Source organism: Cnephaeus nilssonii, assembly GCF_951640355.1.
Source record: "Cnephaeus nilssonii genome assembly, chromosome: 14".
Lineage (NCBI taxonomy): Eukaryota > Metazoa > Chordata > Mammalia > Chiroptera > Vespertilionidae > Cnephaeus > Cnephaeus nilssonii.
The window spans coordinates 2,672,875-2,697,180 of NC_137085.1; the positions used below are offsets into that span (position 1 = coordinate 2,672,875).

At 64.4% G+C, this 24,306-nt stretch overlaps 1 protein-coding gene across 8 annotated transcripts in view; it reads left to right on the plus strand.

Moving 5' to 3' along the window:
• Positions 1–24,306, plus strand: part of AK8 (adenylate kinase 8) — a 57,906-nt gene that overhangs the window by 7,312 nt on the left and 26,288 nt on the right. For all 8 annotated transcript variants that reach the window (XR_013814508.1, XR_013814509.1, XR_013814510.1 and 5 more), the window contains 6 exons: positions 1,525–1,593; positions 11,307–11,388; positions 11,874–11,945; positions 12,037–12,237; positions 13,220–13,351; positions 15,664–15,753. Coding sequence is in view for 5 of the 8 variants with exons in the window: in XM_079790329.1 (XP_079646455.1) it covers positions 1,525–1,593; positions 11,307–11,388; positions 11,874–11,945; positions 12,037–12,237; positions 13,220–13,351; positions 15,664–15,753 (646 nt within the window). In the remaining 3 variants the exon portion in view is untranslated. The remainder of the gene's footprint in view (positions 1–1,524; positions 1,594–11,306; positions 11,389–11,873; positions 11,946–12,036; positions 12,238–13,219; positions 13,352–15,663; positions 15,754–24,306) is intronic.

The window sequence follows — 24,306 nt, forward strand, 5'->3', positions numbered from 1 at the left end:
CGGGTGCCGGGGAGAAGAGAGGCGAGGGCGTGGGGGCGGGTCCGGGAGGAAAAGGGTCTCGGGCTGAAGGAAGGGGTGCTGGCGGCCTGGTCCAGGAGGCGCCCGCCAGGCCCGGCGGCTGCGGTTAGGAGCCGCACAGCCCCTTTGGAAGGAGCTGCGGGTGTGGCCGCGTCACCGAGGGAGGGAGCGGTGAGAGGAGGGGCGGGGGCTGCTCCTGGGCTGGGACGGCAGGGGCTTCTCTGGGCCCGTCCGCGTGGCCCTGGTTCTCCTAAAAGAGCCGGCTTTGGGCTGGGGCGGCTCTGGAAGGGGCCTGGTTCCCGCAGGCAGCTCGGCGGGGCGCGGAGAGGGCCCCGAGCCCTCGCTCACCTCTGTGACACATCAAAGCTGGCATCTGGACAGCCCCCAGCAGGGGGCACCCAGAAGGGGCCCCGTTCAGTCACCAGCCCGTCCGTCCCCTGCTGCGCAGACTGGGGGGCACTGTGCCCCCCACCTGTCGCCTTTCAGCTCCTGTTCTTTGATCGCACAGTCCCCCGCCCCCAGGCGTCCCTGTGCCCCCCACCCCCAGGCGTCCCTGTGTCCCCCACCCCCAGGCGTCCCTGTGTCCCCCACCCCCAAGCGTCCCTGTGTCCCCCACCCCCAGGCGTCCCTGTGTCCCCCACCCCCAGGCGTCCCTGTGCCCCCCACCCCCAGGCGTCCCTGTGTCCCCCGCCCCCAAGCGTCCCTGTGCCCCCCACCCCCAGGCGTCCCTGTGTCCCCCACCCCCAGGCGTCCCTGTGTCCCCCACCCCCAGGCGTCCCTGTGTCCCCCGCCCCCAAGCCTCCCTGTGCCCCCCACCCCCAAACCTCCCTGTGTCCCCCACCCCCAAGCGTCCCTGTGCCCCCCACCCCCAGGCGTCCCTGTGCCCCCCGCCCCCAAGCGTCCCTGTGCCCCCCACCCCCAGGCGTCCCTGTGTCCCCCACCCCCAGGCGTCCCTGTGTCCCCCACCCCAGGCGTCCCTGTGTCCCCCGCCCCAAGCCTCCCTGTGCCCCCCACCCCCAAACCTCCCTGTGTCCCCCACCCCCAAGCGTCCCTGTGCCCCCCACCCCCAGGCGTCCCTGTGCCCCCCGCCCCAAGCCTCCCTGTGCCCCCCACCCCCAAGCGTCCCTGTGCCCCCCGCCTCCCTCCCTGTTTGAACGAATGGGTGCTGTCAGGGAGGGAGAAGCTGCCTGGGATGTCAGCTGGCTCTGCCTGGGGCCAGAGGGGACGGAGGGGACAGAGGGGTCAGGAGGGTCAGGAGAGGGCAGGAGGGTGATGCTCCCTGCCCCCCTCCCCTGGCAGCCTGGGAAGTGCCCTGAAGAGCGGGGGGGTGGGGGGGGGTACGGGCAACGGGGAAACAGCCCCCCGTCCAGCAGCTTCTCCGTGGGCTCGGAGTGTTGAGTTTGCTGAGGACACGGGGTGTGGGCATGGCCCTCAGGCCGGCACAGCCCCCGGGAGCGGGGCCCTGGCCCCCGGCTGCGCCCTCACTCGCCTGTGCTCCTTCCTCAGTCCGTGCCCAGCATGCTGCTCGTCAGGCTGGTCCAGGAGCGCCTGAGCGACGAGGACTGCATCAGCCGGGTGAGCGCCCCACGGGGCTGGCGTGGGGGTGCGGGGGGGGGTGGTCCCATCCCGGAGCAGAGAGGGCCGGGGGCCATGGACACTGGAGCTCGGGGAGGGTCAGGCCGTGGGCGTGGGTTTCACCCTGGACGGAGGGACAACGACAGGTGGAATCTGGGGTGTCCATCAGCCCATCACGGGGTCCCGGGGCCTTTAATGAAGGGACAGTGTGGACGTGGGGGAGGGGGTAGATGAGGCAGCCAGCGCTGACGACGCAATCTGAGCCCAGAGCCCGGGGAGCGGACACCCTGGGCCGGGAGGGGCAGTGGGGTCTGGGGTACCCCAAACTCTGAGCCCTCAACCTGAGGAATCGTGTGCTCCTCTGTGTAGATGGAGTCAGAGTTGAGTTGAATTGTACGACAGACACCAGCTGGTGTCCCAGGATTGCTTGGTGGTGGTGAGGGCCCCCCCCCGCCCTCCCCCCCAACCCCCCGCGCGCGCGCACACACACACTCACACACACACTCACACACACACTCACACACACACTCACACACACACACTCACACACACACACTCACACACACTCACACACTCACACTCACACTCACACACACACACACTCACACACACACACTCACACACACACACTCACACACACACTCACACACACACACACTCACACACACACTCACACACACACTCATACACACACACTCACTGGAATTGGTGACCAGAACCAAAAAGGGGCGGAGAGGGTGGGGGATGTGGAGGGGGAAAGGGGGACAACAGGTACAGGGAGTTGTGTGACACCCCCCCACCCCACAAGGGCTCTACACACACGGCTCCTCGGGGCCTCCCAGGAGCCCCGCCGGGTGGCACGTGCCTCCCCCATCTCACAGATGAGGAGACTGAGGCCTGGCCGTGTGGTTTTGGAGGAAGTGTGAGGCTTCCCCGGCCTTGCCCACAGCTGCTGCCAGCGCCACATGTAATTAATTGTGAGCGATGTTACCGTGTCACCCTCCAGGAGACACTGTGCAGCGGGATGAGCACGGGGGCTGAGTTTATTCCATTTACATTAATATTTATAACCGTGTGAGTTATCGCTGTGATTCCTGTTTTGGCAATGGCGCTACCAAACTGATGCTGGTCGACTGGGACACTGGCCTGGCGCCTCGTCCACAGGTGGGCGGGCTGGTCACACTGGGGGTGACCCTGGGGGTGACACCGCGGGGCGCTGGGGGCTGCGTGGCAGCCCAGAGCGGGGACACGGTCAAGGCCCTGTGTTAGGGACTGAGCATCTCAGACTCGCAGGGTCTCGCTCAGGCCCCACAGTCCTCCCAGGACGGGACGCACACGGAGTCCTGCTGCAGCCGCTCTGCGCCCGTCCTGCTCGCTCGCTCGCCCTGTCTCCCTGCGGGTGGGCGCTGCCCTCCCTGCGGCCTCCCCTCGCGGTTCTGACCTGATGGTGCCCGAGCCACGGGTGCCTGCAGAGTAAAGACATGGCTCCCTTCATGGCTTTTAAAAAATTTGGATTTATTTAATTACTTTTTTACTGATTTCAGAGAGGAAGGGAGAGGGAGAGAGTTAGAAACATCAGTGATGAGAGAGCATCATTGATTGGCTGCCTCCTGCACGTCCCACACGGGGGATCGAGCCTGCACCATGCTTTTGACCAGAATTGAACCCGGGACCTTTCAGTCCGCAGGCCGGCGCTCTACCCACTGAGCCACACCAGCCGGGGCCTCTCGTTGGCTTTGACTTGTCTCCTGAGCTTCCCGGGGAGACGGGGCCAGGCTGCTCTTGGCGCTCTGCTGCTGCTCAAGCCAGACAGACCCCCCCACAGCCAGCAGCGCCCGGCTTCGGGGAGGAACCGACACACGTGTGTGGGAACGGTGGCGGTTCAGCTCCTCGGGGGCTGGACGTGGTGATTGACAGCCCAGCAGGGACGCAGGGCTAGCGTGCAGGGGGAGAGAGCGCGTGCACGCCGCCAGGACTCTGCGGTGGGCGCGGCCCCCCTTCTCTGTGGCGGAATGCGGTCTCTTTGAAGAATGTCTTTGAAGTGACCGTCCGCGGCGTGGAGACCGGCAGCCGGCACTCTGATGGGCTCCGTGTGGGCCCCTCGGCCTCTCCCCTCCCGGGCCGTGGGCTCAGGACGTGGGGGGCTCTGTCTTTGTGTCTGCGCCCCACTCGTCTGAGTGGCCGAGTCCCTTTCCTTTCCGGGGCGCCTCGCCCGCCTCCTCGTGTCTCCCAGGCCCGTCCTCCTGCGGCCCCGGGGTCCCAGAACAGGAATGGATTTATTTCTCGACGCGGGGCTTGCGCTGTCCAGACTCAAACGGCGCCCAGTGCCCGTGCTCCCGCCCCGGCGCCCGGCTTCCCGGGAAAACGTCCCCCTGAAGCCGTGCCACACACAGAGAAGCGTTTGTCACTTTTATTTTATTTATTTTTACTGATTTCAGAGAGGAAGGGAGAGGGAGGGAGGGAGAGAGAGAAGCATCAATGATGAGAGAGAATCATCGATCGGCTGCCTCCTGCACGCCCCGCACCAGGGACCGAGCCCACAACCCGGGCCTGTGCCCTGACCGGGAATTGAACCTGGGACCCTTCATTCCGCAGGCCGACGCTCTACCCACTGAGCCACACCAGCCAGGGCCGTTTGTCTTTTGAAGCGAAAGTCACTGTGTCCCTCCCCTGCCGAGACCCTCCGCTTCCCATCCTTCCTCTGCCCTCCCCGCCGGCCTCCTCCAGCCTGGCACCCGGCGGGTGAGAGTTCGGGTCCCAGGGGAGCGGGGCAGAGACTGCACCCTGTGAGCCAGTCCCGTGCGCGTCTGGGCTCCATCCCCAGGTCGCCTCCCCAGCACCTGGGCAAGAGGTCAGCTGATGGCCGACCGAAAGCAGAGGCCACGAACGGAGCCTGGCCACGCCGCAGGTGGGGTGAAGAGGCCGCTGCTGCGGCGAGTTCAGAAGTGATTGCCTTGCCCACGATTCACCGGGCCTGGCGTCTTGTGACGGTGAAGAGCGGGAAGGGTAAGAGCCGAGGCCAGAGCTGCCCATCAGGACGGAGGCCGGCCTTCATTGGCCCAGCGTGTGCCAGACCCCCGCTAGCCCGAGGCGCTTTCCGCTGGGACCTCGCAGCTGCCCTGTGGGTGTTGGACAGCTGAGCCTGTGGCCGCTGCTGGGCGCCGGGACCTCCCCAGGTCACGCCGGGGACGGACAGGAGGAAGCGGCACACGGAGGCCCCGCCTCCGGGGTGCGAGCAGGAGTCGGAGCGCCTCCCGCGGCGCCGAAACCCACTGCTGGCCCCGAGGGCATGCGGTCCTGGGAGGAAAGCGGACCTTCCGGAAGCCCAAGTTCAAAACGCCTGGCTCCCACCATCCCCCCCGGAGCCAAAGGAAGGGCCCCGTTCAGTGCAAACCCGTGGCCACGCTGCTGGGCTGTGACCTCACGCTGCCCTGTCCCCCCGCTCCCCCCCCCCCCCCCGTTCCTGGTCAGGCAGGGCCACACGTCACCCCCGCCAGCAGTGTGGGGGGCCTTGATTGTACATCAGATGCCATCTCAGGTTAGCTTTCTCATCGCATTTAATATGGACGCCCAGCCGCTCCCCGATAAAGGGAGAGGGGGAGCCCCCAGGGCTGTGGGACCTGACTTTCAGGCTCGCTGGGCCGGGCAGGCTTCTGGGTCCCGCCTCCTCCTCGCTGGTCACAGGTGTGTTCCCCCCGCCCATGCGCCCGTGTTGGCGGTGGGCATGCCGCCGGCCGCTTCCTCTAACACCGCTGGATGCGGTCGGGGCTGCAGAGCAGGGGGCCGTCTGACCCCGGCTCGGGAACCTTCCGGCATGCAGGTGGGGCGGGACGGGGCCTGCGGGGTGCAGCCGGTGAGCACACTTCCCTCCCCGGGGCGTCTCTGGCCCCGCGACTGAGGCCGCTGGTCGCGGTAGGGGTGACGCAGGGCTCCTCAGTGGCCTGTGTGGCCCGTCTGCGGGCCGAGCTGCAGCCCGCCCCCCGCTCCCCCCCCCCCCGTGCCCCGTGGGCGGCAGAACCCCCGTGATGTGTGTTAAGGCCCCTCTCACTGCCCCGGGGGGGGGGGGTGGGCAGACAGGATGTTGGAAACGCAGGACGAGCCTGGTGTCTGGGCAGCAGGGGCCTGAGAGCGCGGGGCTGCGGAACGGCCCGACGGCCATGCCCTCGGCAGCTCCAGCGACTCCGAGGCGGGAGGGGGCTGGCTCCCCAGCCGTGTGGCCTCCCCCACGCCTTCCTCTCAGGGCGGCTTCCTCTGCTGTGAACTTGACTTTAAGGTACGTTTCAGCCCGGGCCGGCGGCTCAGCGGTGGAGCGTCGACCTATGAACAGGAGGCCACGGTTCGATCCCCAGTCAGGGCACAACCTCAGCAGGGGGTGTGCAGGAGGCAGCTGATCAGTGTTTCTCTCTCACTGATGTTTCTCTCCCTCTCTCCCTCTCTCCCTCTCCTTTCTCTTTCTGAAACACACACACACACACACACACACACACACACACACACACACACCTTTTTTATTTTAAGATACGTTTTAGCTGTTTGGAAATGAACAGTCACACCTGTGCGTTGCCAACGTCTAACACCCGGGACCCGGCTTTAGCCTGCGGTCCTGGGCGCCCAGACTTGCCTGGATCTGCATGTTCACATAAGAACGTCACACATGTCACTGCCCTGCACACCAGCCCTGTGCGAGCACGGCCATGCGGGCTGTGCAGGAGGAGGGCCGGGGAGCCCAGGGCTGCCTGGGGTGGGACACGCGGGGACGGGGCCAGCGCAGGAGGGACGGTCCCGTGTGCTTGCGTGTGGTCGGGAATGCCGGCGTGTGGGCATCCCCGGGGGCTGGCTGGCTGTGGAGGTTATACTTAGAAATAGAAGTGTTGCTCGGCATCGAAATACAGGTGACCCTTGAACGACACCAACTTGAACATGTGGGTTCACGTATACGTGGATTTTTTTCAGTGAATATAGGGCGGGACCTTCATGTCCCCAGGTTTTGCATCCTCGGATTCCATCAACTGCGGGTGGGAAACAGTGTTTTCGGCCCACGGTTTGGAATCCGTGGATGCTGAGGGCCAACTGTGTGCATGGTTCTGTGCCATTTTAAAAAGCCTTTTGTATTTTGTTTTCATTTTTTAACATTTTTATTGATTTCAGAGAGGAAGGGGAGGGGGATAGAAACATCAATGATGAGAGTCATTGATCGGCTGCCTCCTGCACGCCCTCCCCCCGCCACTGGGGATGGAGCCCACATCCGGGCCTGTGCCCTGACTCAGAATCAAACCAGCCGTGACCTCCTGGTTCACAGGTCGGTGCTCCATCACTGAGCCACGCCGGCTGGGCGCTGCCATTTTATATGAGGGATTTCGGCATCCACGGGGTCCTGGGCCCGGCGCCCCGCGGGCACCAGGGACGACTGTGGGCGTGCCGTGCTCCCTCGTTGCCTCCGGGTGCAGCAGGGACCAAACTTGCTCTTTTAAGATGCGTTTCTTTTCCGCTGGTAAAACGTCTCTTTTTTCCTCCTTTGTATGTTGGGGACCACGTACATTTCATTAGGAAAAGGGCTGCGTGCGAGCCCCCCGTGACGCGTCCGGGTCTGACTGAGCCGAGTGAGTCCAAACCTCAGCCCGTGATGAGTCAGCTTCCGGCCCCAGGGACCCGCTCGCGTCTGCAGCCGGAGCCGGAGCCGGAGCCGGATGGGGCGTCCTCCGGGAAACGCCGGGGAGCACCCGCTCCGGTCCTTGGAGGAGACGCGGGCAATGTATCAAAAAGGCGGAGGGCCCGGAGGGCAGGAGTCTTGCCGCGGAAATCGCTAATTGTGCTTTCACGGCAGTCAGGAGGGAGGGAGGCCAGGATCACAGAGCTGCACGCTGCCTGCCCGCCCGCGCCAGGCCGAGCGCTGCGGGCCCCGCCAGCTCCCCGGCCGGCCGGCTGCTCCGCGCTCCTTTCTTCTCACCCGTGACATCTGCTCGGCGCTTGTCCCTCCTGTGATACGCACCCTCAGCTGTGCGGACCCCCAGCTCCGCGCCGCGCACGGGCGCCCCGAGCAGACGGGCCTTTGATGTGTGATAAAACGGAACCAGGCCACGGGGGTGTGGCGGGCGCGGGCCTCGGAATATCAATTAACCTGCTCTGGCAGCCTCGGCGCGGGCGGGCGGCGGGAGTGGCGGCTGGCTGGCTGCTGTGTTCTCATTAGGGCCTGGCTGGTGCGCCCGCCCCCAGCTCTCCCGGGGGTCAGAGCCTGCGACCTCGGGGCGGCCCTGACCAGGCCCGTTGTGGCAGGGCCGGCTGCTGCTCACCGACGTACGGCGTCTTGCTTTGCCAGATTGTGCAGCCATGAACTTGCTCTCGGCCGAAACTGCTGTTTCTTCTCGAAAGAACAGCCCACCGCCCTAGCTGGTGTGGCTCACTGGCTAGCGCGTTGGCTTGCAGACTGAAGGGTCCCGGGTTCGATTCCGGTCAAGGGCACATGTCTGGGTTTCTGGCTTGATCCCTGGTTGGGGGCGGGGGTTGCAGGAGGCAGCCGATCCATGCTTCTCTCTCATCATTGATGTTTCTCTCTCTCCCTCTCCCTCTCCCTTCCTCTCTGAAATCAATAAAAATATGTTTAGAAAAAGAAAAGAACAGCCCACCCGGTGCAGGGCCTTGGTCACTGGTCCTTTCCCGGTGGCTGCCGGCGCAGGCAGGACGGGTGGCGTGGCTGGCGACTTCCCCTCTTGGCGGGCTGCCCCAGGGGGTGTGAGGCTGCCCTGGGGGTCCCTCAGGGACCTGTTTCTAGCACCTCTGACTCTGGAGGAGCCGCCGGGAGAGCGCTGGCCCGGATTCGCCCGAGCCCCACCTCCTCGGGCTCAGACTCAGATCCCCGAGTGACGGCCGCGCGCCCGGCTAATTAGGGGCCGCTGCTCACTTTGCTGCGCTTTCCCGTGTAATTGGAAGTCGGCGAGAGCGCTCCCCCAAATAGCTCTAAAAGCTGCGGACCACATACTGACATCAGCCGCAGATCGGCGGGGCAGACGCTAATGATCGCTCTGCAATGCAATATTCAACGCAGAGGCCGGCCCCGCGGAGCGAGCGGAGCGCCTGCCTCCCCGGCCCCGGTCCCTCCCTCCAGATAAAGGGAAGGGTCTGAGTGTAGCCGAGCTCGGAACCGTGAGGGGCTCTCGGAGCCTCTCGGGCGCCGTGGCGGGCTGGCTTCTGTGGCTGCTTGTTTCCGGGAGCCGAGCCCCGCGCCGCTGCCTCTAACAAGGACTTGAGGGAGCAAAAGGCTGTGAAACGTATTTTTTTGCACTTTTGCTTCGTTAGTTTAGAAACCAGGGGTTCCACGGCCGTGCGTTTTCCTGCATAATTTAAGAAATTAGCGGGAGCATGCCTGGTTTTCCCAACACTCCCTGCCCTGTGCATTTGTTTAGCTTTTCTTTAAAACTGTCACCTGAGGCTGTTGGAACCTAAGTACTTTAATACTGAGGAAATGCAGGCTTGTTGGTTTGTTTGTTTTTTAAGAAAGACATTGCTGCCCAGCCGGGGTGTGGCTCAGTGGGTGAGCGTTGGGATCACGGTTCGATTCCCCGTCAGGGCACATGCCTGGGTTGTGGGCTCGACCCCCAGTGTGGGGCGTGCAGGGGGCAGCCAATCAATGATTCTCTCATCATTGACCTCTCTCTCTCTCTTCCTCTCTGAAATCAATAAAAATATACTTAGAAAAGAAAAAGAAAAACATTGCTTGCCCCATCCACCCGGGTTCCTGGGAGTCAGGTGCTGAGGGTAATGAGTGACCTTGGGTCTGACCTTACCCCACCTGTCTGCCCTCTGACCTTAATCAGCCCAGTTCTCAGAATGACCGAGAGGGAGGGGTGTGTGGGGCAGGGCGTGTCCCCTTCTGAGAGCCAGTGTCGGAACCCTGCCTGACCCCCGCTGCGGGTGAAGACCTGAAGCTTATCTGCCACTTCATTTCACTCCTGCGGATGTATCTGGATGTGCAGTTAGAAGCACTAAGTTGTGTGAGTGTGTGTGTGTGTGTGAGTGTGTGTGTGTTAGTGTGTGTGTGAATGAGTGTGTGTGTGAGTGTGTGTGTGAGTGAGTGTGTGTGTGAGTGTGTGTGAGAGTATGTGTGTGTGAGTGTGTGAGTGTGTGAGTGTGTGTGTGTGAGTGAGTGTGTGTGTGAATGAGTGTGTGTGTGAGTGTGCGTGTGAGTGAATGTGTGTGTGTGAGTGCGTGTGTGTGTGAGTATGTGTGTGTGTGTGTGCGTGTGTGTGTGAGTGAGTGTGTGAATGAGTGTGTGTGTGAGTATGTGAGTGTGTGTGTGCGTGTGTGTGTGTGAGTGAGTGTGTGTGAATGAGTGTGTGTGTGAGTGTGTGTGTGTGTGTGAGTGTGTGTGGTGTGAGTGTGTGAGTGTGAGTGTGTGTGTGTGTGAGTGTGTGTGTGTGTGGTGTGTGTGTGTGACGGCTCCCGGGACTTGGAGAGACTTTAGAAACTGTTTAATGTTGATATTGCTGAGGGGCACGCGACACTGTGAGCCCACAGGAAGATGGGATCTGTAAAATGTCGCTCCTTCAGAAACCCATCTACACCCTAATGTTATGCCAGAGCCGGTACAAGTGCCATTTTGGAACCTGGGGAAGTTGTTGCTGCGTACCCGGAAGAACAATTTCTTTTGGGAAAAAGAGAGAGGAGGAGGAACGTGCCCTGTGAGAGAGCTAAGTTACAAGCAGCCACGATTCAGCGGGTGAGGACGCACAGGCCTCGAGGGGCAGGCAGAGGCCGCAGCCAGCTCCCGCCCGCGTGCGGACCGCGACCCCCGTGGCCTCCGAGGGGCAGGGGCAGGCGTGCGGGGACCAGGCCGGGGCCACCGCAGCCTCACGTCACTTCCAAAACCAGATGGGGCTCCATCGGTACTTGACTGAAAGGCGAAAACCGCACGAGGACACAGCTTGGACGCAAGCGCGTTCGCACATTCCCCGCGGCGCTGGGCCCGGAGGAGGGAAGGGATGCTGGACGCGGCCAAAAGCACGTGCGTGAGGAACAGCCCCGCACGGAGATTAAAGCGGAGACGAGCTGCGGGCGCTGGCGGCACTGTTGGCCTCGGAGGCCTGGGTGGTGTCTGCCAACACGGTTAATGCTTTTAATATGCAAAGAGCTCTTGTCCATAAATAAAAGGGTAAAGCCCCCGGGGGAGCGCAGAGATGGCACGGAGAGGCGTTTCTGGAAAAGAAAAAACGCAACTGGCCAGTAAACATATGGAGAAGACGGTTGAGCCTCATTAATGATCAAAGAAACGTGCGCACAGCAGCAATGCACTCCGCTTGGCCGCCGGGTTGCCCGAGACGCGGCCTGCTGCTGACGGGGATGTGGGGAGACAGCGGCCACCGGCCCAGGCGGGCCGGGAGTCACAGGCCCCGCTCAAGGTTCAGAGACAACGCGAAACGGCGTGAAGGGAAGGGAAGGGAGCAGCAGGCGGCTGCGTCCACCTTCGAGGCTGGACCCACCGCGGCCGCAGCTGCCGGAGCCCAGGGAGGAGGGAGGAGGGAGGAGGGAGGAGCGTTTGGTGACGGGAACGTGCAGGAGCGGGTTTTCTTTACGAGAGAAAGGGACTACAAATGGGGCCGTCCTTGTACTTTACTGCGTCTTCAGAGCTTCGGTCTTTCTGTAGAACGATCCCATTCCTTTATTCGTTCCCAAATCCTGAAAGATAAAAACACGGGCGCCTTTCGGAATTCTCCGCCCAGGGCTGGATCCTGGACGGCATCCCCGAGACGCGGGAGCAGGCGATGATGGTCCAGACCCTCGGGATCACCCCCCGGCACGTCAGTGAGTAGCCCCCAGCCCCCCCCCCCCCCCCCGCAGCTGCCGGCCCCCGGGGAGCACCTGCTGTGTCCGCTCGCTCCGGGGCCGCCCCGCCCAGGCCAGCACGGCTGCATATTTCAGAGAACTCTGCATCTGGCGCTTGTGCTTTAAGAAGTGGGGTTTTATTGGACCCTGGTGGTTCCTGTTCCAGGAACCTCACCTCAGAGACTCTCTTTAGGAAACAGTAAAACTGGCAAAGGCGCCGGTGCAGAGAGGTGCCTGGCGGGCCAGGTGTGGCTGGAAATTGTTCGCGGTTGGAGGGTCAGGCGGGCGCCCTTGGGTGGGAGATGGCGGTGGTTTACTGTCATCAACAGCGAGAGACAGTGGGGCAGGGGTTGGCCCAGGGAGTCCGGTGTCCGGGACCGCTGCCCACCTGCTGGGCTCTCTTCCTCCTCCCCCTCCCCCTCCCCCTCCCCCTCCTCCCTCCTCCTCTTCCTCCTCTTCTGCAGTCGCGCTGAGCGCCCCAGACACAGTCCTGATCGAGAGGAACTTGGGGAAGAGAATCGACCCTCAAACTGGAGGTACGCCCCTCCCCCCTCGTACACCCCCGGCCCCTGCCCCCCCCCCATGCAGCCGAGCCGGTGACCCCGACTGCGCCCCTGTCGTCGGCAGAGATCTACCACACCACCTTCGACTGGCCCCCCGAGGCTGAGATCCAGAACCGCCTGGTGGTGCCCGAGGGCATCTCAGAGCCGGAGACGGTGCAGCGGCTGCTGCGGCACCACAGGAACATCGTCCGGGTGCTCCCCTCGTACCCCGGCATCCTCAAGGCCATCAGCGCCGACCAGCCCTGCGTGGACGTCTTCTACCAGGGTGCGCGGGCGCCGCCTTCCCGTCCCTGTCGCTTACCCGGCAGCACCCAGCGCCCAGGACGGGCCTGGGAATCCGGGAGCCAAGTCACAGACGGCCCAGGCTCCCGTGGGGTGGGGTCCCCGGGAGCACCCCACTCGGAGGCCCTGGGCTAACGTCCTACACTCTGCGGCCAGCGGACTTGACAGTGAGGGGCGGGGCGAGGAGAGGCGAGGGGCGGGTGGGAGGGACGTGGCAGCAGTTTGGGGGAGAAGGAAGAGAAATTTTATAAAAACTAAAAATACAGCCTGGCCGGCGGGGCTCAGGAGTTGAGCTTCGACCTGTGAACCAGGAGGTCACGGTTCATTCGCGGTCAAGGGCACAGACCCGGGTTGCGGGCTCGATCCCCAGTGGGGGCCGTGCAGGAGGCAGCCGATCAATGATTCTCTCTCATTGATGTTTCTCTCTCTCTCCCCCTCCCTTCCTCTCTGAAAGCAATAAAAATATTTACATATTTAAAAAAGAGTGCCAGTCCCTCCCCCCCCCCCCCCCCCCCCCGCACCTGCGGGTCAGGGCCAGGCTCCTCTAGGCGGCAGCTGGCCCAGCCCCGGGCCGGGCGGAGTCACCGAGGTGGGAAGGTGTCACAGGGACGCCACAGCAGACCTGGGCGCTGGAGGCCGGGGTCCCTGACAGGAGGCAGGGCTGGTGGGGAGAGCCGTCCTGGTGCGGGCAGCGGGCAGCGGGCAGCGGGCGGGGCTGGGCCTCCGCTGGGAGGCAGCCCCCCTGCTCGGGCCTGGGGGCGCGTGTCCGGCCTCCCGCTGCTCGCAGCCCTCCCCGCGCTCTGTGCCGGGCGGGAGGCGCGGGGTTGATGCTCAGCCAATTCGCCCAGGGCTTTGCCTGTCTGTGGGGTGGCTCTGTGTCCACCCAATGCCAGGGCCCCGCAGCCGCACCGCCCGCCCCTCTCCCTGCGAGGGGCCTGTGTTTATGACCTTCTCCTGACTTCCAGCTCTGACCTACGTCCAGACCAACCGTCGGTCCAACGCCCCCTTCACGCCCAGGGTGCTGCTCTGCGGGCCGGTGGGCAGCGGGAAGAGCCTGCAGGCCGGGCTCCTGGCCCAGAAGTACGGCCTCGTCAACGGTGAGCGCGGCCGCCCGCCCGGCCTCCCCTCGCCCCAGCCTCCCGCCTGCCGCCCTCCAAGCACCTGCTTTATGGGGCTGGCGAGGAGGGACGGCGTGGCTTGCTTCTCTCTCTTGCTCTCTGCTCTGTCCACCTTTGAAGGGAGAGGGAGAGAGAGAGAAACATCGATGTGAGAGAGACACATCGATTGGTTGCCTCCTGCACGCACCCTGACCAGGGCCAGGGGCCTGCAAATGAGGTACGTGCCCTTGTCCGGAATCGAACCGGGACCCTTCAGTCCGTGGGCCGACGCTCTATCCGCCGAGCCACACCGGCCCGGCCTGGTTTTTGTCTCTTTAAGGCCTCTGTCCTGCACTCCTCCAGCTGCTGGGCTGACCAGGTTCCTGCAGTCACCCATTCCGTGTCCCGGCTGCCTGCTGGCCTTGCCGCTTTGCCTTCCTCTGCCGGTGGTTGCCGGGGACTGCGTGCGCCTCCTGCCCGGGCCCCAGTCCACCCTGAGTGGACATCGCACCTCTCCGTGTCAGCAGACCTCCTGTGGGCATTCCCTTTGCCTGGCTCCCGTCCCCCGGGGTCTTGTGTCATACGTGTTACCTGTACACATGCAGTACACTCAACAACACATGGCAGTTGCTCTCACTTCATGTGCTCTTTGTTTAAAGTCGAGAAACGCGGGGAAGAAAGGCTTCCACTTACCCCCCCCCATCCACCCCCCGTCCTGGTGCCGACCCGCTTCCCACCGACATCACCCTGCCCGCTGAAGGAGCCGCCTCTAACACTTCCTGGGCGGAAGCCGCGGCGACAAGTCCTCCCGGCTCTCATCCGGCTCATTCTGGAAGGGGCTCCCGCTGCACACAGGAGGCGGAGTGACAGCTTCCCGGGGCCGCCCTCATCCGCGGCCGCATTGCTTCTGATGAGGGCGGCGGCGGCGTGGCTTGATCAGCGCTTCCCCGCTTCCCCGCCTGGCTGCTCCGCGTCTGTTCTTCCTCTTCACCTTGCAGAGATTTAGCTGCGGGGCGTCAGGTGTGGTGTGCTTGGCGTTTCTTCTCGGGTCTCAGATTCTTGGGTCTGCAGGTGGATATTTTCCTCAGATTTTGGAATTCTCCCGCCGTATTTTCTCAGACATTCTTGCCGGCCCCTTTCTTTCTGGGACCCCGATTACACGTGTGTTGGACCGTGACGTCACCCTCCCCATCTCCCCTCTGTCTCCAGCTTGGATGCTTCCCAACGCCCGGTTTCCGTCCCCAACTTCCCGACGGCGGCCCGTCCGTGATGCTCTCCAGTTCCGGACTCCCACCTGTTCCTCTTCCTTTTTTAAAAATTAGTTTCCATTTCTCTGCTGAGATTTCTCCATCTGGTCCCTTGTTACCTATCTTTTCCTTAGAGCCGGAAGCCTGTTTATAAAGCCGTTTTAAAGCTCCCTTGCGTGTTCTCCGGTCTCGGTGTCGTCTCTTGGTCTGGTCCACGGCCTCCTTTCTCTCCTCCGAGGGGCCACGGCTCCCGTTTCTGTCGCGCGCTGAGCGGTTTTTACTGGACCTTGTGGTGCTCACGCTGCTGAGAGTCTGGTCAGTGTGGTTTTGCTTTAAGAAGATGGAGCGTAAAAGAGCTGCGTGCCATCACGCAGCGAATCTGGTGCGGGATCCGTGGGGCCAGGTGAGGCGGTCTGAGTTCTCGGGGCCAGTGTGTCCCCCACCCGGTGCGGCCCTCCCGTCTCAGCTGCGTGTGGGGGTCCGGCTGTCAGAGGCCGGCATCTCCCCCGCTCAGCTCCCAGCCTCCCGGCGGCTTCCCTCCACAGACCGTGGGGTCTCACCCCGAGGACACTCAGTGCCACCCCCTCCCCGACGCGGGGCCCTGGGGCTCCTCCCTGCCCGGCTCCCTCCTCCCAGGACCTGCTCCCCCGGCTGCAGCTGCCTTGGGGCCTGGGCTGCAGTCCTGCCTCCTGCCTGTTGGGTCTCTGCTCTCCTGGGCTGCGGCCTGGAGTGACCACGGGTGGGGACCGGGGTGGAGGTGGGCTCGGGCGTCCATCCTGTCGGGATCCCAGCCCTGCCGTCCGCCGTCCAGTGCCTGCCAGGCCGCGTCCTGTGTTGTGCGATACGTGCTTTGCAAAATGAATCCTTTTCATTCCGCACCCCCCTCGGCTCCCTGTCCCCCAGTTCCCGTTTCATATTTGCTCCCCTCGGACACACCCGCAGGCAGAAAACCCTTTTGTGTTTTGTTCAGCACCACCCCCGCCTTGCAGGCAGCACTGGGCTTGTCTTTCTCTCGATCTCCCTCCTGCTGGAATGTAACGGGGTCTTCCCCCCCCCGCCCCCCAGTGTGCTGCGGGCAGCTGCTGAAGGAGGCCGTGGCCGACAAGTCCAGGCAAGGCGAGGCCATCCAGCCCTTTTTCGAAAAGGAGATGACAGGTAGGCCCTGCGTCCGAGCTCCACGCGGGCTCTGGGGGAAGCCGGACCCGGGCGGGGGGGGGGGGGGGGGGCAGGGGGCTCACCGGGCACCTGGGGGCTCCGGTCGGGGAAGCAGCCGGGAGGTGGGACAGTTTCCTCGTGGGCACGGGCTCCGTGGTCGCTCCGGCGAAGGCCTGGGGCTGCCGGGCGGCCGGGCGAGGGGCTCTGTGGACCCGCTGTCCACGGCGGTCTGGACGGTGTCTGTCTCGGGGACGTTCGCTTTCGGTACCCGAATGCGGAGCGCCGGCGCGGCCCCAGCTGCCGCAGCCTCCGTTACTCCGCGAGCAGAAGGCTCTGGCCGACCTGGTTCAGGCAGCGGTCGGAGCCAGAGGTCAGCCTGGGCCGGGGCGCAGTGGCCGCCGCCGATCCTCAGGTCCGAGCGCCTGCCGATGGGGAGGCTGGGCCCGATCACGTCCCGAACCCCCGCCCCGCGGTCCGCACCCGGAAAGCACCCCCAGATGCTGCGTGAGGAAGGGAGCCTGTGCGGTCCTTCTCGTCCAGCTTCCTGCGCCCACAGATGGTGGTTGCTCTCTTTGGGGGCCCATCGAGGCATCTCAGGTTCCCCGTCACGTCCTGGGCGTGTTTTATTTCATTTTTTATTTCATTATTATTATTTTAATATTTTTATTGAATTCAGAGAGGAAAGGAGAGGGAGAGAAAGATAGAAACATCAGTGATGAGAGAGAATCATTGATCAGTTGCCTCCTGCATGCTCCCTATTGGGGATCGAGCCCACAACCTGGGCATGTGCCCTCAATTGGAATCGAACCCGGGACCCTTCAGTCCACAGGCTGACACTCTAGCCACTGAGCCAAACCGGCCAGGGCCTGGGCGTGTTGTAGGCACCTGCCCTCAGTGCCAGCCCCATTCCCGAGGCAGGCTCCCGGCCACCCCCAATGATGTCCACCCGGGCACCTGCCAGGACGGGCAGAGGCTCCGGGTAAGGACCCGGGCCTTGTCCCCCTGGGGCACGCCCTGGCCCCTCTGACCCTCTGAGTGGCAGTCAGAGCTCCTGCGGGGAGCCAGCCCCGCGCAGAGCCGCCCCCGCCACCCCCAGGGCCAGGCGGTGTCCCGGGTGCAGCCGCCTCCGTGGGCCGCTCTGCCCGCCGCTGGCCGCGGCCGCCTCTGTGCCTCCTGGTCCGCCCGCGTCCCTGCTGCTCAGGCTCTCGCCCTCTCGCTCACCTTGAGCCGCAGCCCCCGAGACGCAGCCCTGTCACCGAGCGTCGAGGCCCCCCTGCGGTCATCGCCCTGCGCCCGCCGCTCCGCGATGAGATCCAGCTGTCGCCCTTGGCCGCGTGGAGCGCTTCCTCCCGTCCCCGCGGGGCCCCGATGCCATGTCCCAGCCGTGACCTCTGCAGGCTCAGTCATGTTCTCCTGTGTCCTCACGGGGCTGCCAACACCTCCGCCTCTCGGATCAGCAGCGAAATTAATAACGTGCTGCCTTCCCACCTTCCCACGTCCACGGCAGAGGCCCCAGGGCCCTCTCGCTCGTCCTAAACCCCTCGATCCTGGGCTCCCGGACGCGCCGTGGACAGCGGCGTGGGGAGGTGCTCGCTCGGTGCCCTGGGCTGGGAATCTCTAGGGCTGGCCGCCCTACGCAGACCACTTTATTCCCGGGCCTGTACCCGCCTCCGTGACCTGCACCCGCCTCCCGGGGCCTGCACCCGCCTCCCGGGGCCTGCACCCAGCTCCCGGGGCCTGCACCCTCCTCCCGGGGCCTGCACCCGCCTCCCGGGGCCTGCACCCGCCTCCGGGGCCTGCACCCACCTCCAGGGCCTGCACCCTCCTCCCGGGGCCTGCACCCTCCTCCCGGGGCCTGCACCTGCCTCCCGGGGCCTGCACCCAGCTCCCCTGTTACGGGCCCCTGAGTCGGGCTGCGCACGGCACACCCGTCGGCCCTGGAGCCCCTGTCACTTTGACGTGGGCACGAAACAGTGAAAACTGTCCTGGATGCGGGAAATAACGTCTCAGCTGCTTGCACGCCATTTAAAGCAGGTGGGGGGGGGGGGGGGTCGGCGCCTCTCTGTACGGTGGCCATGTGTGCAAACGTGCTTTTTCTCCCCAAGTCAGACAGACGGCCTCGAGCTCTCGCTCCCTAGGCACCTCCCACCACAGGGCCCTGAGCTCCCCAGGAAAGCGGCCACCCACCCCTGCCCCCTGGGCGCCGGGTCCCCAGATTTCACTTCATGTGACAACAGCCCTGCTCACCCGCCTCAGTCCACCCGAGTCTGCACAGCTTTCATTTCCCCTGGTCCCGGGGTTCCAGCGTAAGGAATGGCCCCGTGTGTGGGGTGTGTGTGTGTGGCTGCACATGTGGCTTCACATGTGGCTATGTGTGGCTGTGTGTGTGGCTGTGTGTGGCTGTGCATGTGGCTGTGTGTGGCTGCGTGTGGCTGTGCATGCAGCTGTGTGTGTGGCAGTGGGTGGTAGATATGACCTGGCCCCCGACTGCGGCTCTAATTCGTGGCACAGAAGGGAGGCTCGTCCCGGCTCTGCTGGCTGCTTTCCTGCCTGCACGTGGCTTGGGCTTCCCCTGACCGGCCACACAGAGGAGGCATCCCAACAGCCACAGGCGCCCTGCGTGTGGCGTAGGCCTTTGCTCTGAGTGTGAGATGCTGGTCTCGGTCCGTCTGCTCTGCACGCAGCCCGCGTGGGGCTGTTGGGTTGGGACCAGCAGCGAGGGTGTCAGCTTTCCCATGCCCCGTCCCCGGCAGAGAGGGGTGTGCGTTCCAACACCGGCCAACTGGCCTGCTGGCCAGGTCACCGCGGGCGACCAACTCACCCCAGCCTGTACCCCGCCCCGCCCCGCCCTGCCCGTCAGCATCCCCGACAGCCACGCAGCCCAGCGACAGGGGCCCACACCCCGCTGCACACCCAGGCCCTCGGCCTCCGGGCGAGCGAGCAGCGGCTTCCCCTTAAAGCCGGCCCCGCTGGCAGAAGAAATGACGAGGGAGACAGACCGCGGCCGAGTGTCCATCTGGAGCAGGGCCCTCGTGGCGGCGGGGCTGAGAGGAGGCGGGGATTTGAGGGAGACTCGACTCTAATTTGCATCCTTTCTGGTAATGAGGACCCCCCACCCCCAGCCGGCGCAGCCCTCCCGGCACAGACCAGACAAACCAGCCCCAAATGGGGGTGATTAGGAGCGTTTTCCAGAGCCTTCCGTGCATCCGTGTCCCAGGGGGAGGCTCAGAGCGCAGCCGGGGCCTCCTTTTTCGGGGGAATTAATATTCTCATCGCTAAATGCACACGAGAGACGCGACAATAGGCCGGCGTTTTGCTTTTGTTAAACATCGCAGGGTTTGTGGAGTTGAAAGGCAAAGTAAACCTGTCCGTCCTAGGAGGAGGCGGGGTGCAGCCTGGAGGGGGGGGGAGCCGGGGCGCCCCGCCACGGAGGGGCCTGGGGACCCCGACTCCGGCAGCCCGCGGTGTGTACCCGCGCCGCCGGCTGAATTATTCAGCGGCGGGTGGATGGACTCTCGGGTGTAATTAGGAGGGAGAGGCGGAGCGCGGCGCTGGGGGCCGGGGCTGCGTGTTGTGAGAGAACTTTCTAGGTGCCGGCGTTTGAAGCTCAGGTGGGAAGAGCTCGGCGCCTCCGCGTTTGAAGTGGAAATAGGACAGTTTGAATCCGTCGAGTTTAATTTTTCACAAGCTTTAGGGGCCCTGTGGTGCAACTCCCTTTTTATGATTGAAAAAACCCCACGTTTCCTTTCATTTTTCTGCACAAACGCATACACACACACACACACACACACACACACACAAACACGCACACACACACGCACGCACATGCACACACACACACACACACACACAAACACGCACACACACACGCACACGCGCGCGGTCCCGGCAGTCAGTGGTACACTGACACACACTCATTTACTCTCTCATTCAACGTGTTCCATCGGCCTCCCTCCCCGGTTGTGTCCCTCCCTGTCTGTCCTTGGGGGCCCCGGGCGCCCCCTCTCAGGGCTGCCGGCGGGGGTCACCGGCCCCACAGTTGCTGCATTCCCAGGGCCTCGCCTGGGCCTGGCGGCGCTTTTGAAGTGGCTCCTTTTTTTCAAGTCCAACTTCTCATTCTCCGCTGGGACCGCCACACAGATTTCCTCCTGGAAAGGAGGTGCAGGCTTTCTAGTTGGGGGCGGGGGGTGGGGGCTGTGGCCGTGGGGGACGTGGCTGTGGCCAGGGGGCCATGACGGGGCCGTGGCCAGGGGGACCGTGTGATTGTATGTGGGGGGCCGTGGCCGTGGGAGCCGTGGGGGGAGGCCCCGCTGCAGCAGCTCTCCGTGGCAGGAGGGCCTGCTCAGGAGGCCGGAGAGAGAATGGGGTCAGAGGGCCCGGCTCCCTGTGTCACTAAGACAGACTTCCACCGCAGGAGTGCGTGAAGCCGGCTTTATCGGACGGATGCTTCGCCTGCGGCGTCGAAGGGTCTGTCACCATCAAGGTCGCGAGGCTTTCGTTCAGGGGCCGGGCCAGCGGGGAAACTGAGGCAGCCTCTCTGCTCACTCATGCTTCCGCTCCACGGCGTTCTCCCCCCGGCCGTGGGCTGTCCCGTGGGGGCTGTGCTGGACGGGGTTCCCGGGCTCGCTCCGTGGCCGGCTCCAGGCCGCAGGGGAGCAGACGCCGTGAGCCTGGCCGGTCTAAGTGGGCCCGACGCCGCGTCCTTCTGGCTCTGACCGCAGCGCTGGAAGCGTCTCCCCCCGCAGCCCGTGCCTCCAGCCCACTCAGCTGTGAAATCGTCTGGACAGGCTGGCCCGCGGCCCCGGCGGCAGGTCTCCGCGCCCCGCGGCAGGTGCGGCTTGAAGCCGGGGCCGCGGGGACTGGCCCTGACACGGCTCCTCCCGGGCTGGGAGCGGCCTGCGGGGCGGCCCGGTGAGCGCGGCGGCCCCGCATCAGGTCAGGGCCGGGAGACGGCTGGGCTTTGCCAGCTCGAGGCTTCCCCGCGGGCACGCGGCACAGCTGTGACGGGCGAGGGGGAGCGCGGCCGTGCCCTTCCGCTCAGCACCTGTCCGCACGGCTCCAGGGAGGGGAATTGGGGGTGCGGGGGAGGGGCGTTGGCAGGGGAGCGGAGGGACTGTAGAGCCTCCTCTGCTTGCGCTGTCTGCCCGGGGCCAGGGCCCGCGTGGGAGTTCAGCCAGGGCCGTGAGTGAAGGGTGAGCTCCGGACAGCGTGCGAGTGGCCCGCAGGGTTCACGCTGTCCCCCCTGCCCCCCAAAGGCCGGGGAGAGCAGAGATGGGGCACGTGGCCCAGAGCCTGGCCATCTGCCTTAACTCTGGGCCCGCTGCCTATTTGCTGTGCGGCCTTGGGCAGGTCACTTCCTCTCTCTGTGCCTCAGTTTCCTAATCTGTAAAATGGGGGGGTACTGTTGGGAAGATCACATGCAGTAATGCTGGTGTTAAACAAATACATGCTCAGAACAGAGCCGCGCACACAGCACACACGACAGCACACGCTCGGTAAATGAATCCGCCATCGCGTCTTTTCCACCCCAGAAAACGGGGCTCCCACCTGCTCCCCGCTTCCCAGAGCTGCCGGTTTTCTCCTCACGGATCCCAGGGGCAGGGGTGTGCATTCTCCCTGCCCTTGAAAAGTGGGGGGACTCACTCGTCTGGGCCCCGAATCCATGCGCATGGGGGGGAATCCTGTTCTGTAAACTAGGCCCGCGGGGGTGGTGCTGTGAGACCCTCCACCTCGAACCCCGGCCACGACAGCCTGGCGGCCGCCTCCCATTCCCACTTCCACGCTCACAGTCACGGGGAGGCGCGAACACGGGTTCTAGGGTAAGAATAACTAATTATCAAATCGCTATGCAGGGCGGGCGAGCAGTTTAGTAAAAGTCTGGCTAATTTGCTAAGTGCAGCACCATTTATGTACAGAAGGATGTCTGTATTTTAAACCGTCTTTTCCCGTCTGGAACCTCATAGAGACGAGCTGGCGGGGCAGGGGCAGTGGCGGTGCGAGAGCTACGCCTGGCGGCTGGGGGCGCCTCAGCCGTGTGCGGGCCGCGATCTTGTCTGCGCTCCTCGCCCGAGAGACCGTGCAGAGAGGGGGTGGCCGTGCAGAGAGCGGGTGGCCGGGCAGAGAGGGGGTGGCCGTGCAGAGAGGGAGTGGCCGGGCAGAGAGGGAGTGGCCGTGCAGAGAGGGAGTGGCCGTGCAGAGAGGGAGTGGCCGTGCAGAGAGGGGGTGGCCGGGCAGAGAGGGAGTGGCCGTGCAGAGCTGGACGTGCAGGGAGGGAGCGGCCAAGCAGAGAGGGAGTGGCCGTGCAGAGAGGGGGTGGCCGTGCAGAGAGGGAGTGGACGTGCAGAGAGGGAGTGGCCGTGCAGAGAGGGGGTGGCCGTGCAGAGAGGGAGTGGCCGTGCAGAGAGGGAGTGGCCGTGCAGAGAGGGAGTGGCCGTGCAGAGAGGGAGTGGCCGTGCAGAGAGGGGGTGGCTGTGCAGAGCTGGACGTGTAGGGAGGGAGCGGCCAAGCAGAGAGGGAGTGGCCGTGCAGAGAGGGGGTGGCCGTGCAGAGAGGGAGTGGCCGTGCAGAGAGGGGGTGGCCGTGCAGAGAGGGGGTGGCCGTGCAGAGAGGGGGTGGCCGGGCAGAGAGGGAGTGGACGTGGCAGAGAGGGAGTGGCCGTGCAGAGAGGGAGTGGCCGTGCAGAGAGGGAGTGGCCGTGCAGAGAGGGGGTGGCCGTGCAGAGAGGGAGTGGCCGTGCAGAGAGGGAGTGGCCGTGCAGAGAGGGAGTGGCCGTGCAGAGAGGGAGTGGCCGTGCAGAGAGGGGGTGGCCGTGCAGAGAGGGAGTGGCCGTGCAGAGAGGGAGCGGCCAAGCAGAGAGGGAGTGGCCGTGCAGAGACGGGGTGGCCGTGCAGAGAGGGGGTGGCCGTGCAGAGAGGGGGTGGCCGGGCAGAGAGGGAGTGGCCGTGGCAGAGAGGGAGTGATAAGGGTGAGAGGAAGGAGCCGGCCATCTCGAGGGGCGAGCAGCGCGGGTATGCTCCTAATTGGTCAGAGCGCAGGGCAGCGTGGGTTTCTAGACCCAAACACCCAGCGTTCAGACAGTGACTTCCTGGCGCCGTTGCCCGCCAAGCCGTGGTCAGTGTTAGGGTTACGCAATGGAGATGCTGGAATGGAGACCTAAGGGAGCCCCGGCCGGCGACATCGGCTTGTCTGGGGCGTTACCAACGAGGCGCCAGGGCCAGGGCCTGGAGGTGCCGCTGCCACCGATTCAGATCCCTCCGTGTCTCCCCAGAGCAGGCGTCCTCAAACTACGGCCCGCGGGCCACATGCGGGTGTTTTTGCCGTTTTGTTTTTTCACTTCAAAATAAGGTATGTGCAGTGTGCAGAGGAATTTGTTCATAGTTCTTTTTAAACTGTAGTCCGGCCCTCCAACCGTCTGAGGGACAGTGAACTGGCCCCCTGTTTAAAAAGTGTGAGGACCCCTGCCCCAGAGGGTCTTTCCGAGGGTCACCATTGGTGGCGTGTGGGCGCAGTGCCCGGCTCGGCCAGCAGGTGGCAGTGAATAACAAACAAAGGGCGGCTTAGGCCGCAGCGCGGGCCCTGTTGGCGCTGCAGGTCCCGCTGAGACTGGTGGCTTCCGGTGGCGGCAGCGAGGAGGCTGAAGGCTCAGCTGCCCGGAGTCGGCGCCATCGGGGAAGGGGAAGGCGGTTTTTAAGTCCAGAAATAGCTTTTGTTGAGTTACAGTGATAGTACGTTGGGGGCCCACAGGGTCGCAGCCATGCCTGGCCAAGCCCCCAACAGAGGGGAGCCCCTTCCTTCCAGGCGTCAGTGCGGGAGGGGGGTAACAGTCCTGTCCTTTCCCCTCTCCCAGCGGGCGGCTGCCTTGGGATGCTGGGAGGGAAGGGAAGCGAATGCTGAGTCTCACGAACCTGACGGGGAGCCACGTGTCTTTACCTTGATTTCAAGGACTTGAGGACGGAAAGGAGTCACAGGGACAGGCACAGGGTGTGTGTGTGTGTGTGTGTGTGTGTGTGTGTGTGTTAGCGTGTCTCACAGGTATGTGTGTACAAGATGTATGGGGAGTGTGCAGTGTGTGTGTATGGGGGGTTTCTGAGTGTGTGGGGGGTGTGAGTTTCTAAGTGTGTGTAGGCTGTGTGGGGTGTGTGCAGTGTGTATGTGTGGGGGGGCTCTCTGGCGGGGTTGGGGACCTCGAGGGAGGTAGGGCCTCTGGGGTGCCTCGTCCCCCACAGGGCCGTGCGGGAGCCAGTGCCCTGCACGCACGGAGGAGCCCGGAATGACGGCCGTGGAGCCTCTGCCCAGGAGCGAGGGGCGCCCGCAGGTCACAGCCCTGGGATGAGGCCTGACCCCCGGTGCCTGACCCCGGTGCCTGACCCCCAGTGCGCGGAGGCGGACCGGGCAGACACCGCCCTCGGCCGCGGTCGCGTTCGCGCATTTGCCCGGTGTTCCTGGGCGGTGGGAGTGAAGGGCAGGGCTGCCCAGCCAATTGCCAGAGCGCGGAGCCCGAGCATGAGCAACAGGACGGTGACTGGGTCCGAGGGGAGAGCCGGGTTCGGGAAT